General features: G+C 32.1%; 1 protein-coding gene and 1 long non-coding RNA gene across 7 annotated transcripts in view; one reads left to right on the forward strand and one right to left on the reverse strand.

The window, feature by feature from the left end:
- Positions 1–19,723, forward strand: part of LOC101884801 (uncharacterized) — a 206,739-nt gene extending 187,016 nt beyond the window's left edge. For all 5 annotated transcript variants that reach the window (XR_015523857.1, XR_015523859.1, XR_015523860.1 and 2 more), the window contains 2 exons: positions 5,277–5,508; positions 18,729–19,723. This is a non-coding gene — a long non-coding RNA (uncharacterized LOC101884801). The remainder of the gene's footprint in view (positions 1–5,276; positions 5,509–18,728) is intronic.
- On the reverse strand, positions 1,608–18,846 carry zmp:0000001088. Of its 2 annotated transcripts, none has more exons than XM_087307608.1 (5): positions 18,727–18,846; positions 10,616–10,775; positions 7,564–7,705; positions 5,237–5,500; positions 1,608–2,170 (listed from the first exon to the last, which is right to left on the reverse strand). In XM_087307608.1, the coding sequence occupies exons 1-5, from the start codon at positions 18,779–18,781 to the stop codon at positions 2,000–2,002; spliced, it is 792 nt and encodes a 263-aa protein (XP_087163734.1). In that variant the 5' UTR covers positions 18,782–18,846; the 3' UTR covers positions 1,608–1,999. The 2 variants fall into 2 exon arrangements, with proteins under 2 accessions (XP_087163734.1, XP_087163735.1); XM_087307609.1 differs by lacking the exon at positions 1,608–2,170 and adding an exon at positions 3,155–3,884 and having other exon boundaries at positions 5,212–5,500.
- Positions 19,724–21,128: the final 1,405 nt, after the last annotated feature.

Genomic DNA, 21,128 nt, shown 5'->3' on the forward strand with positions numbered 1-21,128 from the left:
AATGCATTGAATCAGATTAGGCCATTAGCATCTCACTCAAAAATGACCAAAGAGTTTCAATTATTTGTCTATTTGAAAGCTTGACTCTTTTGTACGTAGTTGCACTGTGAACTAAGACCAAAAATGAAAAGTTACTATTTTCTATGCCGGTATGGCTAAGAGCTATACTTTTTTTCAACCCTCAAATTCCAGATTTTTAGGATGTATGTTGTAGCTTGGACAAATATTTTCATATCATAACATATCAAATTATTGGTATACTCTTATTATTATATTAGACCATAATGACTATTATGGTGAAATGGTAAAATATGTTGTCCATAACCTGGTAAAACAGTGTACAAATGATAAGTCTTCTGTGCTCACCAAGTCTGCATTTATTTAACCAAAATACATTACAAACAGTAAAAGTATGATAATACACTTTTAAAAAATATAAAAAATTAAAATATTACAAAACATCTCTTTTTCATTGTAGTATATGTAATACATAGTTTAGCATTTAAATACATATTTTAAAATCTAATTTATTCATGCAATCAAGTCATAAGTATGATCCCTCAAAAATCTTATACGTTTATGTATGTTCTTATATGTTTTTAGGAAAGGTGTCAATCACAATTTACAGTAAGGTTTCATTAGTTAATGTATTTACTTACATGAACTATTTATGAACAATGTTTGTACAGCATTTATTGATCATAGTTCAACATTTAGTAATAAAATGCATTTATGTTAACGTTAGTTAATACACCTTGGGTTAACTGAATGAACAACTGTATTTTCATTTATCAAAATTGAACAACCACTGTAGTATTGTTCATTGTTTGTTCATGTTAGTACATGCTTTAACTAATACAACCTTAATGTAAAGTGTTACCAAGGTTTCTTATTATCAAATATATATCTTTATAATATATACTTTTGTTAATATTTTGTTAAATTTGTAAACATTTTGTAAAATTATACAGGTGTGACAACACACTTTTCTCTTTTTTATATATATATATATATATATATATATATATATATATATATATATATATATATATATATATATATATATATATATATATATATATATATATATATATATATATATATATATATATATATATATATATATATATATAAAAAATCTTTGAAAGTATATAAGTGGATTTTTAGGGTTCAAATCAAAATCTATTTGATTGCATTAATTTTAAAGTTAAAAAGTTACTCACATGCAGGGGTGGACTTGATTTGGGGGCCCTAAGCAATTCCTGTTATGGGGCCGAAGCATTGAAACTCAAAACTATATAGATATTTATTTTTTTCTATTGATTAGTGTTGTTGTTGTTGTTGTTGTTATTGTTGTTTTAGTAAATAAACAACCTTTATCTTCTTAATTTAAAATTAAGTACAATAAATTCAGTAATAACATTAAAATCTTAATAATTAAAACCAGATTCTACAGTATACTTTATGATACTATATTATGATACTATATATTAATCATATAGCTCATATATATATATATATATATATATATATATATATATATATATATATATATATATATATATATATATATATATATATATATAAGAGCTATATGATTAATATACAGTAGGCTTCTTGACATTGGGGCCCCCTAATTCGCCCTAAGCGGCTGCTTACCTCTCTTATTGGTTAAGTCTGCCCCTGCTTACATGTACCATTCCACTTAATATAATTTGTGGTTGTTGTGTTTTTCAGAAAACATTCCTTCAGCCTCCTAAGGTTAGTTTTCAGCAACTTTACAGAGAAGCAGCAATATGGCACATTTACCGAACATACAAACTACTGTGTTTAAAAAAAATCTCTACCAGCCGTTGAGGAACAGATGTGCCGTTTCCGAACAGCAGTGTTTCTTGTCTGAACTTCATCAGAGGTCCTAACTTTTCCAAATAGATGTAAGCTTGTAAAAGTTGGCATGTTTCAAGTTTGTTTTGGGGGAGTGCTGAGGTAACACTGAGGTTTAGTCCGTAAGGCATCTTCCATAGAAGCCAAATATAGTGGCATCAATCCATTGGCGAAACTGTGAGACTGCGGTGTAGACGCCGGGATACTGGGCATCAGCGCAGCCATTGCCCCAGGACACAATGCCATAGACGCGGCCCTCGCACACCAGAGGCCCTCCAGAATCCCCCTGCAGAAACAGAAGAATATTGAGATGATTTTGGACAGGAGGTTAAACTGGAGCTAAATTGGATTGGAATTTCTTTATTGTCCTTGAAGGGTATAGCTGACAGATCAACACATAAACAACATAGAAATAACCGTAAGCAATAAAAATAATATGCATGATCAAATAAAGCTTAAAGCTTGTTAGGTACCCAACTGCAGTTGGACCAAAGGAATTTAAATATCTTTTGAACCTAGGTTATCTGAAATAAGCATGGCCCCTGCCTGATTGCAGGAGGCAAAACTTGGAACAAAGTGGGTGGTTCTCATCGGCTAAAATGGACATAGCCCTCTGTATGGCTCTTACCTCATACACATGCCCAGTTCTGTTAAGATTTGTGCCCATAATGTTTTGAGATAGTGAACAGTTTTTGTAAGTCTGTTTTTACTTGTCACCCTTAAATTACCATACCAACATATTACTGCAAAAGTTAAAAGAGACTCAATTAAAGAAGAATAACAGAAGAGGAGAAGAGGCCTATTTCTCCTAGAGAGGCCTTTTATTAGAAGGCCTAAGAAGAGGCCTATCCACATTAAATCCTTTCAAGTTGTGATAGAACAAACGTTGATTCGTCTTTTTACAAATAAAATTTGTGTTTGCCTCAAATTTTAGATTGTCATCCGGGATGGTGCTCGGGTATTTACACTTACTCACTGTCTTAACAATGGAATCGTTTAATCGAGGATATTGCAGAGGATATTGCATTTAGTATAAATTGAGATGAACTTGACATATTAAAATGTCACCAAATCAGTGGGAATGTGCAAAGAAACTAAGAAAATGATTTGGCTTTCAACACATATTTGATCATTGCATAGCAAATGGGAGCCAGGCAGACACTGTAAATACACTAAAAACATTGGGGTTATGACATTAGTTAAAAGAAAGGTTATTTATTTAAAATATGATTCAAAAGTTGTTGATTTTTTTTTTTTTTTTTTTTTTAATAAAATTACATGTTTATCATCAAGGACATTTAAAATATTACAAAAGACTTTGTGACTTTACGTAAGAAATTATGCTTTTTTTACATTCTATTCATCAGTAAAGGAAATTATTAAACTAATTATAATATTTAAATAATTTCTCATGGATCATTTTATAATAGTACTGTTTTGCTGTCTAAATAGCTGATAGCTTTCTAAAAAATCTCTATATATTTATACAACGGTTCTGTGTGGTTCTCGAATCTGATTGGCTGATAGCTGTTCGATATTCTGCAATATCAGCACTCTTGCAGCCTTTTCACCCTTGTCCATTACTCTGCCCACATAGAGTGACAGCAGATCAATTAATTCATTACAGTTTGACAAATATTGCAGCTGTTGGACAACATAATGTACTTTTCAGGTGAGAATTTCGTTGTTTAGATTGGAATTATGCAGTTCATTTGTAAGGATAGTGCCTATTAAAATAGTTATCATTTCGGAGATTCAGTGCATCGGTGGCCATTTGCCTGTCTTTGAGCAGAACAAAGATGGTTGACGTTCCGCCACAAGATGGCGACAAAGACTACATAATAAGTGCTTAGTGGAGAAAAAATCAGTGTAATTTCAAATTACAGCTGATTAAAACATTATAAAACAGGTAAGTGACATTCTAAATCGATCTCTCTCTTTTCTATGTTGTAGTGCTGTATTTTTATCATAGTAATCTGGTAGTGTTTGCTTTAATTTGGCTTTTTTGGGGTTAATTGTTGTGATTTTCATTTTTATATACACAATTAAAGAAACAGTTGTATAAACACAATATCACACTCATAGCTGAGAGATATGGCCGTATACATCGTCACAGGTGGGGCACTAAGGCACTCAGCCTGCAGCCTTGAGTCAACACACGCCTCTCATCAGTGCCGATATACAGCCATATATATATATATATATATATATATATATATATATATATATATATATATATATATATATATATATATATATACACACACACAGGGTTTCCGCGGGGTCTTAAAAAGTCTCAAATTTGAAAATCGAAATTTAAGGCCTTAAAAAATCTTAAATTCGCTGTTCTAGGTCTTAAATATTTTTTCACGGGTCTTATTTTTCCGATGTCCATGTAACGCTGCATCTAATACTCATTTACATTCATTTTTGTTGTTGGTGCTAGGTTTTCATGGTGTTGTAGTTCTTTATTTCACTAGTCCAATTGTAATTTGACTACAAACAGGGGTCAACATGCAATAGCCAATCAGCTTTCTGTTATTGACTCAGTGTGCATGGGGAATGTGACATCATCGCTGTGTTTGCGGAGGTTTGCGGTGGGTGCGTGCCACATGATTTCGCCTGGCAGAATATATATATATATATATATATATATATATATATATATATATATATATATATATATAGGTATTTGTATCTTATTTATTCATTCATTTAGACAACTCCTTAATTTCTGCAAGTTATTTCTGACCTGATTAAGTAAAAAATAAAAAAACCTTATCAGATAAAATGTCAAGCCTTTTTAATTTCTTTATTATTTAACTAAACTGCAAAAGACTACAAGTGCTAGCTTATTAAAAAGATGCTCTCTACTATTAAATAAGAGTTGTTCTGGATATATTTGGAAATATATTTTGCAAATATAGGGCAACACATTTTTTATTTTAATCAAACCCAGTCATTTACAGCAGCAAATAGCACAAGGAATTAAACAGCTTGCTAAACCAATGTGACACCCACATAATGGCTGAAAAAAGGTCACAGTCCAGTAAATCCCTTTAATTCTGTAGTGGTAATAGTCCCCAGTGGTTTATTCTGTGTAAATGTTTCGCTTTTTATTAATTTATTCCTTATTCAGGTGAAGTTGTATTGTATGGGTCACTGTTTCTTAGTTCAAACCTCTGCTCATTAGAAAAATGCAATTAATGACCACAATATCCCACAGTATACCAAATCTTTTACTAAATCATGATGTAGACTGTGACCATCTGATATCAGGATTCAGGTTTACACATTATAATCATGGTTTTAATAGTATTACAGCACATTATAAGTGTATCAGTTGTCTCACCTTGCATGCGTCTTTTCCTCCTGTACTGTATCCTGCACAGATCATGTTCTCGGTGATGTTTCCATTGAATGAGTCTGTGCCGTTACACACAGCGGTGGACACGATGGGCAGCTTTACTGTGCGCAGGATTGAAGAGATGCCTCCGGTTGAAGTGGTAAAGCCCCAGCCGGAGACGCTGCATAGGCGACCCACGGCCACCATTGCGTCCTGACGTGGCAGCGGCACCAGAGACACGTAGCTGTTCAGATAGACTGGAGACTGCAGCTGCGCAGGTGAGCAAGAAACAATTTAAGGGCTTGTTCAACCAGAAATAAAAAAAGCTGTTATTAAATACTCATGTTGTTACAAATCCCTAAGACCTTTGTCCATCTTCAGAACACAAATTAAGATGCTTTTAGATGAAATCCTAGAGCTCTCTCATCCTCCATAGACCGCACTGGCCTCAAAACAATACAATGCAATACAATATTTATTTATATAGCACCTTAAAGTCAAACCACACGCACAAACCACTGCAGTCAGATGGAATGGTTTGACAATGTTTTTTTTTAATCTTGAGAACACAAATGAAGATATTTTATATGAAATCCCAGAGCTCTCTCATCCTCCATAGACAGTAACGGCCTCAAAATAACCACAAAAGGAACCAAAAACATTCTCAAAACATTCCATGGATCAATTGTAATGACATGAAGCCCAACAACACATTTGTGCACCAAACAACCAAACAGTAAAAACAACTTTGGCTAAATCTTCTCTATTGGGACAGTTTAAGGTGCACATTTACTATAGACAGTACCACAAAATGTCATTAGAATCAGTATCGCAACATGTATGCGTCATATTTCCCGAAGTAAATGCACATCCTGATCTGATACATAAAACATTGGGGAACAAAGTTTTTATGTTTTTGTTGGATGCACAAAATCGTTCTTGGAGCTTCAGATGATAAGTCGAACCACTGCAGTCACATGGAATGTTTTGACAATGTTTTTGTTTCATCTTCAGAACACAAATGAAGACATTTTAGATGAAATCTCAGACCCCTTTCATCCTCCATAGACACTAAAGGTCTCAAAACAACCACAAAAGAAGCCAGAATATTTGTTAAAACATTCCATGGATCAGTTGTTATGATATGAAGCTCTAAGAAACACATTTGTGCACCAAAAAACAAACAAACAGTAAAAAAAAGCTTTGTTCGGCTATAGTTTCACTATTGTGACAGTTCATGGTGCACATTTACTATAGGCAGTACGACAAAATGTCATTAGAATCAGCAACGCAACATGCATGCGTCATATTTCCCAAAGTAAACGCACATCCTGATCTGATACACAAAACATAGGAAAACAAAGTTGTTTTATGGGTTTTTGGGTGCACAAAATTGTTCTTGGAGCTTTGCATGATTACAGTTAGCACTGTAGTCACAATGTTTTTGTCTACGGAGGATTAGAGAGATCTCAGATTTCATCTAAAAAATCTTCATTTGTGTTCTCGAATGGCTTGAGAGAGAGAATTTTCATTTTGAGTCAAGTGATTCACCAGTATCATTTGCAACATATTATTTAATAGCATTCTTTGAATAAAATAATATTTTGAAACATTTGAGACCTTCATCTTGCCAATTTTATTTTAGTGCCAATAAGTAACCCCTGTAGATTTGATTAATAGTTTGATTTATTTATTTATTGCATTGTATATTACATATAGAAATGCCATTACACATATTTTTGTTTGGCTTTGCTTATCTAAGAATGAGTTGTTTCTTATTTTATTATTTCATCAAACTTAACTTTAAAAGTAATTTCAACTTACATTAAACTCGCTTAACATCAATAGTCTTATTTTAAGTTATTTTAACTTATTTTATTTTAAATTGTAAATTAACACACGTTCTAATGCCATATTGATCCTATTTAGCGTAGCAAATAATGTTTTATATCAAATTTTTGATGTGTAAATCAGTTTTTTTTACATGTGTAATAAAATTGAAGCTTTTTGCACTACAGTTACCTTAAAAAGGTAGCAAAATACATGTTACAATATAATTTAGTCAGAAGTTGATTAAATCTTTTAATTGTTCGTTGATTTCAACTCATGCATATTAATGATATATAATTAGCTAATAAAAATGGCCAAAATGCTGTAGTATAAATAGCAAACGAAATGAAAAATTAATGCACCAAGACAAGTACTTGTCACTTCCTGTAACGTGATTTGATGCTGGATCATTGTGTTCATTTGGTATGCATGAAAGGAATTAATGATTCACGGCTCTGACGGTCAGTTGGTGTAACATAGGAGCATTGATTGAAACGTCTCACCTTAATGAGCATGATGTCTGCGTTATTGGTGCTTCTGTCGTATTGTGGGTGAGGTATCAACATATGAGGCCTGCGAAACTGCTCCATCCCCTCATATAATCCCACTGAATAATCTCCAGCCACGATCCTCATGTTGGCTTCCCTGGAGACACATAAACAGTGATTATTGTCCCAATGAATGACTCCAGATGCACCTACTGTAACTGTGTAAATGTGCTTTTGTTATGTTTCACCATTATTCATCTTTAGAGTACACTGTTAAGGCCTGAATGTGCAAAAAATGTAAAGGTAAAATAATTCTATTATGGGTATTGTAGGATGTACTATACTATATAATATTATTGTCATTAATAAAAGGTAAGGATGTATTCTCTGAAGTGTCTGTATGGCACATAACATGATTATGATAAACATTTTTCTTAGTTTTTTTAATCTGTATTACAAGTATTGACCATTGTTTTGGACAGGCCGCTTATTGTTATAAACTCCTATTTATTAAGTGGCTTTCAAATTGATTAACTGTACCCAATTCACTTATAGCACTTGTCTTTGGACTGTGCACCCAGAGGAAACACAGACAGAACATGCAAACTCCACACAGAAATGCCAACTGGCCCAGCCGGGACTCGAACCAGCGACCCTCTTGCTGTGAGGCAATAGTGCTTACCACTGAACCACCATGCTGCTCTCTACTTTTAATAATTAAATGATATATATAAAACATACAAGCACAAGTATGCTGTTCCAATCATCCATATTGCATTGCATTAAAGATACACTTTTTTTTATCAGATCTTGCTTTTGTTGGGAACAGAACCCACAATATTAGCATTGCTAGCACCATTACTGCATTTGCATTAGAGGAAGCAATTTAGAGATTAACTTTAATGTAATTTAGTAAAGGTACTATTTATTTATTTTTTTGTTAGTTCTTGTTTTTTCTGGGAATTGAGCCCACAACCTTTTTGTTGCTAGTACAATGCTCTACAATTTGAGCTAAATGAACCAATTTGGCGACACACATTGCAATAAAGGCACCCTTTTTTATTATTCCTTGTTAGTTTTTTTTCTATTAGTTTCATTGGGAATAGAACCCACAACCCTACTAGCACCATATTTTTTTTGAGTTATGGGACGTCCATTTAGCTCAATTTAGGGAAGGTATTTTTTTGGTAGATTTTGGTTTGCCTGGGAATTGAACCTACAACATTGGCATTGGATTTGAGTTACAGGAAGCAAAATAGCAACTTCCATTTAGTGCAAGAAGCAATTTAGCGATTTTCATTTAGTGCAATTTAGCAAAAGTACACTTTTTGTTGTTAATTCTTGCTTTTCTGGAAATCAAACCCATAACCCTTTTGTTACTGGCACAATGCTTTATTGTTTGAGCTACTGTTTAGCATTGCATTAGAGTTACAGGAAGCAAAATAGCATTTTCCATTTAGAGCATTTTAGCGATTTTTCATTTAGCGCAATTTAACAAAGACACACTTTTTATTGCTAGTTCTTGCTTTCCCTGGGAATCAAACTCTGAACCTTGGTGTTGTTAGTTCCTGCTTTCACTAGGAATCAAACCTGCAATCTTGGTGTTGTTAGTTCCTGCTTTCCCTTAGAATCAAACCCACAACCTTGGTGTTGTTAGTTCCTGCTTTCCCTTAGAATCAAACCCACAACCTTGATGTTGTTAGTTCCTGCTTTCCCAGGGAATCAAACCCTCAACCTTGGTGTTGTTAGTTCCTGCTTTCCCTTAGAATCAAACCCACAACCTTGATGTTGTTAGTTCCTGCTTTCCCAGGGAATCAAACCCTCAACCTTGATGTTGTTAGTTCCTGCTTTCCCAGGGAATCAAACCCTCAACCTTGGTGTTGTTAGTTCCTGCTTTCCCAGGGAATCAAACCCTCAACCTTGGTGTTGTTAGTTCCTGCTTTCCCTTAGAATCAAACCCACAACCTTGGTGTTGTTAGTTCCTGCTTTCCCTTGTAATCAAATCCTCAACTTTGGTGTTGTTAGTTCCTGCTTTCCCTTAGAATCAAACCCGCAACCTTGGTGTTGTTAGTTCCTGCTTTCCCTGGGAATCAAACCCACAACCTTGGTGTTGTTAGTTCCTGCTTTCCCTTAGAATCAAACCCACAACCTTGATGTTGTTAGTTCCTGCTTTCCCAGGGAATCAAACCCTCAACCTTGATGTTGTTAGTTCCTGCTTTCCCAGGGAATCAAACCCTCAACCTTGGTGTTGTTAGTTCCTGCTTTCCCAGGGAATCAAACCCTCAACCTTGGTGTTGTTAGTTCCTGCTTTCCCTTAGAATCAAACCCACAACCTTGGTGTTGTTAGTTCCTGCTTTCCCAGGGAATCAAACCCTCAACCTTGGTGTTGTTAGTTCCTGCTTTCCCTTGTAATCAAATCCTCAACCTTGGTGTTGTTAGTTCCTGCTTTCCCTGGGAATCAAACCCACAACCTTGGTGTTGTTAGTTCATGCTTTCCCTTAGAATCAAACCCCCAACCTTGGTGTTGTTAGTTCCTGCTTTCCCTTAGAATCAAACCCGCAACCTTGGTGTTGTTAGTTCCTGCTTTCCCTGGGAATCAAACCCACAACCTTGGTGTTGTTAGTTCATGCTTTCCCTTAGAATCAAACCCCCAACCTTGGTGTTGTTAGTTCCTGCTTTCCCTTAGAATCAAACCCACAACCTTGGTGTTGTTAGTTCCTGCTTTCCCTGGGAATCAAACCCTCAACCTTGGTGTTGTTAGTTCCTGCTTTCCCTGGGAATCAAACCCTCAACCTTGGTGTTGTTAGTTCATGCTTTCCCTTAGAATCAAACCCACAACCTTGGTGTTGTTAGTACCTGCTTTCCCTTGTAATCAAATCCTCAACTTTGGTGTTGTTAGTTCCTGCTTTCCCTTAGAATCAAACCCACAACCTTGGTGTTGTTAGTTCTTGCTTTCTTTGGGACTTAAACCCACAACCTTGAATTTGCGAGCCCCATGCTTTGCTACTTAAGCTAGAGAAAGCAATTCGGGTATTTGTGTGAACCTCTACATGAGAGCTCCTCTTACCCTATGTTGCAGTGTGCTGCGGTCAGCACCCAGTATTTGTTAATTAAAGTCCCGCCACAGAAGTGCTGGCCCGTGGCACTCTGAATTGACACGATGTACTTGATGGAGTATGGTGCAGGAACGTATCCACCCACGATACGGGCCTGTATCACATCCTGACCTGCCAAAAAAAAAAAAAAAAAAAAAAGCAAAGTTAGTCACAGCACACGTGGAGGACACTCTCAATGCATGCCTTTGTCTTGAAAGGGTTGAGCGTAACTAAATATGTTTAACTGTAAGTCAATCCTAAACAATGCATAGTAAATGGGTTTTTTGCATGTCTAAAATTGTGAACGCACTCCTAGAATTTCCAATGCACGTCACAAATGGATGTGACATTTGATTTAAGATGACACATGAAAGTCAAAAACAGTTTTCCTAATGTTTTTATCTAATGTCAAGAAATATCCCAAAATACACATTTAAGTGTTTCTTTTTAGCTCATGTTTATCAGTTTGTGCCTAGATTTTAATTACAAAGCATATTTATAAAGGCTATTTCCACAAAATAAGTTTCTGTTCATATGTACTGGGATTAAAATCATCACTTTAACAACAGTGAACAACTTTTTTTTTCTCAGAAAATTTACTTCATCTTTTTACTTTATAAATAAATGTAAAAAATTATTTCATTTTGGTTTTTGCAGTGTTCAATAATAAGAAATTCCCTAAATCCCAAAAATCGTTGTATGCAACCTTTGGTTAAAAGGAATTCCCTAGATCACAAAAAAAACATTTTTTTTTTCTAGTTGATCACAATAAAAATACCTTTTCTGATTTCCAAATTCTACTCATAAACTCAAAAACTCATAAAATCTTTCAAAAAAGATCATAAAATCATTTAAAAAACGTTCAAAGAAGAAAAAATGTTCCACGCAATTTCGATAAAGCAAATAATCCCTAAATCAATTTTTTCCTCGTTGTTCTCAATATCCATTATGCAAGGATTTCCAGTTTCCAGAAAATTCATTCATCATTCATTCCTTTTCCTTCGGCTTATTCTCTGTTTATCAGGGGTCGCCACAGTGGAATGAAGCACCATCCAGTAAATTCAACAAAAGCTGCAAAATCTTTCATAAAAGATCATAAAAATCAAAAAAAAAAACTTTTGAACAAGTCATAAATGTTTGCAATATCTGATTCTCTAAATCGCAAAACCATTTTTTCTTGCTGTTCACAATACTTGATAATGAGGTTCCCTAAATCCCAAAATCTTTTTTTTTTCTAGATGATCCTTAAATTTTTTGTTGTTGCTAATGGCATATTTCTATCATATAAAAAAGGATTAAATCTTTTATAAACGATCACAAAAATTGTTTAAAAAAAACTTTCTGTCAAGTCATAAAATGTTTGCAATATTCAAATAAAATATTCCTTAACTTTCAAAAAAACTTTGTTTTACCTAGTGTTCACAATATTCAAGATTCAAGATTCCCTAAATTTAAAAAAAAAAAAAAAAATTCTCTAAATCCCAAAACATTTTTTCTTGCTGTACAAAATCCTTGATAAAGAGATTCCCTAAATCCCCTAAATGTTTATTTTGTTTTGTTTTTGCCCATGACCCTGACTTCTGTGTTCCTTTGTTGTTGTTGTTGTTGCTAATAATGTATTTCTTGCAATTTCAGCAAAAGTCTTAAAATCTTTTATAAAAGATCATAAAAATCATTAAAAAAAGTTCTAACAAGTCATAAAATGTTTCCAATATTCATTTCAAATATTTCCTAAATCCCGAAACATTTTTTCCCTTACTGTTCACAAAATTCGATGAAAATAGATTCCCTAAATAAAAAAAAACTTTTTCTCTCACTGGTCACAATATTCGAAAACACTTTTTTCTTGCTGTTTACAATACTTGATAAAAGGATTTCCTAAATTCCAAAATCTTTTTTATTCTGGATGAATCTGTGTGAATTTTTTGTCATCGCATAAAACAATTCTTCATAAAAGATCATAACAATCATTCAAATAAATTTCTATCAAGTCATAAAATGTTTGCAATTTTTTAAATATTTGCTAAATCAAAGGGACTAAGTCGAAAATAAAATGAATGAATTTATATTTTCTACACTTTAAAAAAGCTTTTTATTACTGTTTCCAATATTCGATAAAAGTAGATTCACTAAATCCCCCAAAACATTTTTTACTGTAACAAATTATTATTATTATTTATTTTTATTTTTTTTAGAATATGCAAAAATCATACAAATACAAGAAAACATCAACAGATAACAAATACAAAGCAACAAAACAAAAACAAAACAAAAACATCAACAATATAGTCAGGTACTGGTATGTGCGTGAGTGTGTGCGTGTGAGTGTGTGTATGCATGTAAAGGTAACTTGGTGGACAGGTCAGAGTACATACAGTTGAAGTCAGAATTATTAGCCCTCTTCAAATTTTTTTCTTCTTTTTTAAATATTTTCCAAATGATGTTTAACAGAGCAAGGAAATTTTCACAGTATGTCTGATAATATTTTTTCTTCTGGAGAAAGTCTTATTTGTTTTATTTCGGCTAGAATAAAAGCAGTTTTTAATTTTTTAAACACAATTTTAGGGACAAAATTATTAGCCCCTTTAAGCTTTATTTTTTCTCGATAATCTACAGAACAAACCACTGTTATACAATAACTTGCCTAATTAACCTAACCTGCCTTGTTAACTTAATTAACCTAGTTAGGCCTTTAAATGTCACTTTAAGCTGTATAGAAGTCACTTGAAAAATACCTAGTAAAATATTATTTACAGTCATCAAGGTAAAGATACAATAAATCAGTTATTAGAAATGAGTTATTAAAACTATTATGTTTAGAAATGTGTTGAAAAAATTAGCACTCCGTTAAACAGAAATTGGGGAAAAAATAAACAAGCGGTCTAAAAATTCAGGGGGGCTAATAATTCTGACTTCAACTGTACATTAGGAACAATAACAGTCAATAAATGAAGCAAGTGTCACAGATATAGATAAAACATATAGAAAGAAACCAGTCAGAGGTAGGGAGTAACAACAATGCTTATTAATGTATGATAATAAATATGAGAGTAAAAAGAGAGAAAGGACAACAGTAATAACTGACAACAATAATAATAAATCACAAGTGCTACACCAACTACTACTACAGAAAGTTACTTATATTACAACTACTACTGTAACAAATTAAAGAAAAGTCATAAAAACTTTCATAAAAAATCATTTTGAACAATTGACTTGTGTATTAAATATTATGTTTAGATATGCTAATTACAGAGTTAATGCCCAATTTTTATATGAATTAATTAATTCATTCATTCATTTTTCTTAGTCCCACCTTAGTCCCTTATTTATCAGGGGTCGTCATAGCGGAAAAAACTGCCAACTATTCCAGCATATGTTTTACACAGTGGCATTCCAGTACTGGGAACCGTCCATACACACTCTTTCTCACACGTACACTACGAACAATTTTGTTCATTTGATTCACCTATAGCATATATGTCTTTGGACTGTGAGGGAACCCAGAGCACCAGGAAAAAAACATATATATACACTGCAAAATCCTCTGAGTAAACGTTACTCAGTTTAGACCAGGGGTGTCCAAACTTGGTCCTGGAGGGCCGGTGTCCTGGAGAGTTTAGCTCTAACTGTCATCAAACACACCTGAACCAGCTAATCAAGCTCTTACTAGATAACCTGTGTGTTGAAGTGAGTTAGATATTAACTCTCCAGGACACTGGCCCTCCAGGAGCGAGTTTGGACACCCCTGTTTAGATAGTATTTGGTCCCTCTCTAAATTGAGTTAAAGTTACTCAAGTTAATCAGATAATGAAAGGATTAATTAGGTGATGATTGAGCACGGATGATGAACACCTGCTGTTAATAAGCAGAAACAGAAGAGAAACTACAACTGACTTTAGTCACAGCCTTGAATGAAATCGGCTAAAATATAATACATTGAATCTCTCAAAATCTCAGCAAAGGATCAAATCAAACAATAAGCAGCTCAGCAAACAGCAGCTTTACTTATTACCGACCTGTTTGCACTTATTTAAAGAGGGACCAAATACTCTCTAAACTGTAAATTTTACTCAGAGGATTTTGCTGTGTACCATTTGTAATACAACAAAGCACAAAACATTTAATCATAATAATATTTTTTTTTTTTGCTATCTTTAGTGTAATCAATCAGCTAAGGAATTATGTTAATATAATAAGTATTAGTTACAGTAAATCTTTACCTTTTTCTCCTGCTGTGTCTTGGCTTAAACGATGATGTTAGTGTTAACTCCAGCATACAAGCGGCCCTTGGGTATATTGATTGTCGTCTAACAATTAGCCAGTTGTACATACTACCGTTCAAGTAATCCTATACAATAATAGCCCGTGTGAAACGTTGTGAAATGTATACGCGCTGCATTGAGCAGATTATATAACCTTGATTGAATGAGCACCTCACGAGGATTAGCAGCGAGCTGAAGTTTTCAACGTGAGGAAATATTATATTTTCAATTCCCACAAATGAACAGGTTATGTTCATCTTTTGTTTGCTGCTGAGTCATTGACTTTAGCGGAATAAAAGAGTAAACAGTGTTGAACTTTAGTGTCAGATGGATTAATTGATCTCGCACGCATGTTCAAGCGTTTCGGCGGGGGTTTTGTTGAAAATGAAAAACGATCCTGATTTCCTTCAGTGAAGATGCATTCAGATCAGGGCTGTCAGGATGAAGGGCTCATCCATCAGTGAAACAAAACGGTGGTTTGTTCACGTATTTGTATTATACAATAAATCATACCACTGACAAAACTTCAGCCACACGTAGAAAAAAATTGGTCAAGCATTTTCATTTTAATTATTGAGTTCTGGAGTTTATTTGTGTTTGTATTAGGTTTTAGTGTTAATTGTGTAACACTGAGTAAAAGTAATAAAATGTGGAGTTTTGGGTCTTATTCTCAAGATACAAATCTGACAAGCAAATCTTAAAGTAAGTCTTTTTTTATTAATTTATTTTACATATTTATTTAAAATCAGGGACAGAGCTGAAGATGAATGAATAAATTACATTTATTTATTTATTTATTTATTTTTAAATCAGGGATCACCTGAAGGAAAACAAATTTTATTTATTTATTTATTTATTTACTTTATCAATTTATTAATTTATTATTGACTTTATTTACTTAATTAATTAAATTATTTATTTATTTATTTGTTTAAATCAGGGATCAGCCAAATGAAAATGAATGTATTTATTCAGTTTGTTAGTTACTTTATTAATTTACTTTATTTATTAACAAATTAATAAAAATTTTTAAATAAAAAAAAATGTTATTTATTTATAATTTATTTATTTATTTAAAATCAGGGACAAACCTGAAGATGAATGAATAAATAAAATGTATATATTTATTTATTTATTTATTTATTTAAAATAAGGGATCACCTGAAGGAAAATAAATTTTATTTATTTATTTATTTTATCAATTTATTAATTTATAATTAACTTTATTTACTTAATTAGTTAAATTATTTATTTTTTTGTTTAAATCAGGGATCAGCCGTATGAAAATGAATGTATTTATTTAGTTAGTTAGTTAGTTACTTTATTTATTAATTTACTTTATTTACTTAATAAATTAATAATTTAAAAAAAAAAAAATTTATTTATTTATTTATTTAAAATCAGTGACAGAGCTGAAGATGAATGAATAAATAAAATTAATTTATTTATTTATTTATTTATTTATTTTAAATCAGGGATCACCTGAAGGAAAATAAATTTTATTTATTTAATTTACTTTATCAATTTATTAATTTATTATTAACTTTATTTACCTAATTAATTAAATTATTTATTTATTTGTTTAAATCAAGGATCAGCCAAATGAAAATAAATGTATTTATTTATTTAGTTAGTTACTTTATTTATTAATCCTATTAATTTACTTTATTTACATAACTTATTTAAATTAAATTAAATTACTATTTTTTATTTAAAAAGTATTTATTTATTTATTTAAAATCAGGAATGAATTCATTAATTATTAAATTAATAAAATTTAGCTAAAGGAACATTTTTTTTGTTTGTTTATTTATTTGCTTTATTCATTTACTTTATTAATTCAATTCAGTTCAGCTTTATTTGTATAGCGCTTTTACAGTGTAGATTGTGTCAAAGCAGCTTCACATAAATGATCATAGTAACTGGAACAGTGTAGTTCAGTTTTTAGTGTTTAAGTTCAGCTCAGTTTAGCTCAGTTCAGTGTGGTTTAAAGTCATTACTTAGAGTCCAAACACTGAAGAGCAAATTCATCCATGCGTAGCTCTACCAATCCTGAACCATGCAAGCCAGCGGCAACAGCGGAGAGGCAAAAAAAACTTCACCTGATAGGAGAGTGAAGAAAAAAAACCTTGAGAGAACCAGACTCAGTTAGGCAAGACCATTTTAATTTCTCCGCTGGCTAAAAGTCTTGTGCAGAGCTGCAGTCTCAGCGGTGGAGGCTAAAAGCTGGCCTCAGCGAAAACTCATTTGTCCCTGGAGCATTAATTAATTTATTATTCTTATTATTATGTTTATTTTTTGTTTAAAATCAGGGACTAAGCTGAAGGAAAATATAAGGAATAATTGATGAATTAATTGTTTAATGACTTAATTAATTAATGAATTAATTAATTAATTAAATTACTTCATTATTTGTTCATTCTTTTATTTGTTTATTTATTTATTTAAAATTAGGTACTAAGGAAAATGAATGAATAAAAGTATTTATTTATTCATTCGTTTGTTCGTTCGTTTGTTTGTTTGTTTAAAGTCTGGGGCTAAGCCAAAGGAAATTTAATGAATAAATACAAGTATTTGTTCATTTATTTGTTTATTTATTTATTTATTTATTTATTTATTTATTTATTTATTTATTTATTTATTTATTTATTTATTTATTTATTTATTTATTAGGGCTTAGCTGAAGAAAAGTTAATTCATTTATTTACCTTATTATTTTTTTCATTTATTTATTCATTTGTTTATTTATTTATTTATTTAAAATCAGGGACTAAGCTGAAGGGACGAAGCAGTGGCGCAGTAGGTAGTGCTGTCGCCTCACAGCACAGTTGGCGTTTCTGTGTGGAGTTTGCATGTTCTCCCTGTGTTCACGTGGGTTTTCTCTAGGTTCTCCGGTTTCCCCCACAGTTCAAAGACATGAGGTACAGATGAATTGGGTAGGCTAAATTGTCCGTAGTGTGTGTGTGTGTGAATGTGTGTGGATGTTTCCCAGAGATGGGTTGCGGCTGGAAGGGCATCCGCTGGGTAAAAATGTGCTGGATAAGTTGGCAGTTCATTTCGCTGTGGTGACCCCAGATTAATAAAGGGACTAAGCTGACAAGAAAATGAAAAAATGAATCAATGACTAAGCTGAAGGAAAATTAATAAATAAAATAATAAATTTATTTATTTATTCAGTTGTTCTTTCTTTCTTTCTTTCTTTCTTTCTTTCTTTCTGTCTTTCGTTCTTTCGTTCATTTATTCATGTTTATTTTTATTTATTTTTATTTATTTTTTGCTAACTTTTTTTCTCAACCAAAAGATTCAGCTCTTTTCAATTGATTTTTTAAATAGTGTAACAAACTATTTAAATGAAAAATTTAATAGATTAATTTTAATTAATACATGTTTATTCTTACAATTTTACTAAATATTGCTAAATATATTTCAAGGAATTTCTGAGACACAATCTGTTGACATCCTAACTTAATTTTAGGTACAGAAAAGGCACATATTTTGTTGTTAAAATATATATTATATTTTACATTACACATTATTAGCTTTGTATATTAGTATTGTTGCTATGGTATAAATAAAAATTTCAACCGTGTGACTTTTTTTTACACATTGAATCCAAAATGTTTTCTCTTTCTATATTTGTTCTAAAATTACAATACACCATTTAACAAACTACATTTTTACTTTTTTTTTTTTGCATTAACTTTAACAACATCGTCTTCTACATTTTGATGTGAAATATATTAATTAAAATTTTAAGATGCCAATGGGAATTTTTAAATGTGCGTATGTATGCATGGTAATGTTTGCTCTGTACTCACAGCTGACGGCCAGGATCTCCAGCAGGACACAGAGCAGCAGCAGCAGCAGATTCATGACTGATGATGGAGACTCACAGACGAACAGAAACACACTGACGACGGCTCTGCTTCTGCTGCTCGGATTCCTCACCTGCGGAAGAAAGCTTCACCTCCGCATTATCAGGTTTCCTAGTTTCTATTTCAGTCTCCAAGGCCCCAATGTCGTCTGAGAACACGGACAATATATAATTGAGACTCGCTTAACCGAAAACCCTGTGATCTTTTGTCTTGGGTCTGATTTTGGGAGGATGAGTACACTGTAAAATCACTGGATCAGTAGTATCAGTACACTTTTTAAAAAAAAAGCTGGGGTCCACACAATTGATTTGATAAGTTTTTACAAATTTAAGTGGATTGCACATAAAACAAGTTTCTGTGAATAAAAACTGAAGAGTCATGTTGTTTCGGCTCATTTTATATAAGTAGTTTGAACAAACAGCAAATAGAACCGAGTACGGCATGGCATTGGTGTCGTTTTTCAAGTTTAATTCTAAAAGTTAAAATACTCTTGGATATTACGTGTCTTTTGGTTTGGGTTGGTCCTTCTGCAGTGATGCTTTTTGTTAGTCACATTTAAACTTGATGAATGAATGATGAAAGCAGCGAATGAAATTAGGCTTTGTAAACGTGTTTTTGTGGAGGAACATTTTTTTGAATCCACTGTAGCTTTAGCGATTTAACATATTTTGGGTGGGATTGTTTGCTCATCGTCCACCAGCCAAGAACATCCACTCCATTTTCCATGACTTCCACTCCGCAAATTCACTCTTTTTGACTTCTAAGACATCATTTGTTTCACCTTTGCAAGAATATGTTTTGATGTTGTAGCAAATAATGTGATTACTTTCTCGCGATGATTAATTTCATTTTTTAATTTTACCACGTTACAGTTGATGTCAGAATTATTAGCCCACTTCAAATTTTTTTCTTCTTTTTAAAATATTTTCCAAATTATGTTTAACAGAGCAAGGAAATTTTCACAGTGTGTCTGATTATATTATTTTTTTTTCTGGAGAAAATCTTACTTGTTTCATTTCGGCTAGAATAAAAGCAGTTTTTGATTTTTTTAAACACTATTTTAGGGACAAAATTATACAATAATAAGTTATACAATAACTTGCCTAATTACCCTAACCTGTTAACCTAATTAACCCAGTTAAGCCTTTAAATGTCACTTTAAGCTGTATAGAAGTGTCTTGAAAAATATCTAGTAAAATATTATTTACTGTCATCATGGCAAAGATAAAATAAATCAGTTATTAGAAATGAGTTACTAAAAATATTATGTTTAGAAATGTGCTGAAAGAAATCTTCTCTCCATTAAACAGAAATTGGGGAAAAAATAAATAAGAGGTCTAATAATTCAGGGGGGCTAATAATTCTGACTTCAACTGTATATAAAAACATTTGATGTCATAATCACATTTTTACCTGCAGTTTTTCCCAATTCGTTTGTAAAAAAAAAAAATGCTGTTCACACAATTTGATATTAATTTGATGATTAATATTCTCGCATCCAAATACTATTATAAAATAATAAAATTATAATAAACTCCGTTGTTTATTGTTTTTAGAAAATATCTAAAATCTTTTTTTTCAGATAGGCCTTTGTAAAAATAAAGTTCAAAATGGCTTAAAGCGGTTGATTAATTTATATTACACTGTTTATTCCTAAATCGTTATAGCTTTTATTTGTTTTATATTGGTTTATTTAATGTTTTGATTATATCCGAGATTTTTTATATTTTTAAATGATTTCATTATAGCTCAGGCTATTTTGTCTAGATTTATAAAATTGTGTTGAGCCCTCAAAAGTGGACACATAGTTAGTAAAATTGTATGTGTTTCTGTTGTATTCATATGTGAAAACAAATACATACTGTATTCATTATCTCCAGGGCTTGATATTAACTTTTCTGATCACCAACCACTGTGGCTAGTCGATTTCCAACATTACTAGCCACTCAACATTTTCACTAGTCACACTTTTGTTGTTGGGAAAATAAAATTTATATGCATGAATTTGACTTTGACATGCTAAAATTACTTGATTTAGATGTTGTGTTGTCCATGTGCCCCTTATTCATTTCACTTTTTTGTATGTTGTGTATGAGCTGCTCAATGTGCATAAGCAAATAGGTTGTGTCACATTGCAATTAGTTTTTATTTCACATGACTTTTCAGGGATCAAAAGGACTTGCCAAATTGATCTCTGACCACACCAAAAATAAATAATTCATTTTTTCTTAGCCACAAATTTTAAATGTGTCAAAACAAGCAAAATATAGCTGTATACATGCACGTTTTTTAATTTAACAGCTGCTCTTAAAAAATTACATTTAAAAAATTATTATTGTCACATA

Source organism: Danio rerio, chromosome 23 (genome assembly GCF_052040795.2).
Source record: "Danio rerio strain M-AB ecotype USA chromosome 23, GRCz13ab, whole genome shotgun sequence".
NCBI classification, from domain to species: Eukaryota; Metazoa; Chordata; class Actinopteri; order Cypriniformes; family Danionidae; genus Danio; species Danio rerio.

What these genes read in the sequence shown, in the direction of transcription:
- zmp:0000001088 (XM_087307608.1), bottom strand. Translation starts at nt 18,781, where the DNA reads ATGAATCTGCTGCTGCTGCTGCTCTGTGTCCTGCTGGAGATCCTGGCC. An exon ending in GGAGATCCTGGCCGTCAGCT is followed by an intron (nt 10,776 to 18,726) that starts GTGAGTACAGAG and finishes TTTTTTTGGCAG; the next exon opens with GTCAGGATGTGATACAGGCC. An exon ending in CAGACATCATGCTCATTAAG is followed by an intron (nt 5,501 to 7,563) that starts GTGAGACGTTTC and finishes TCACCTGCGCAG; the next exon opens with CTGCAGTCTCCAGTCTATCT.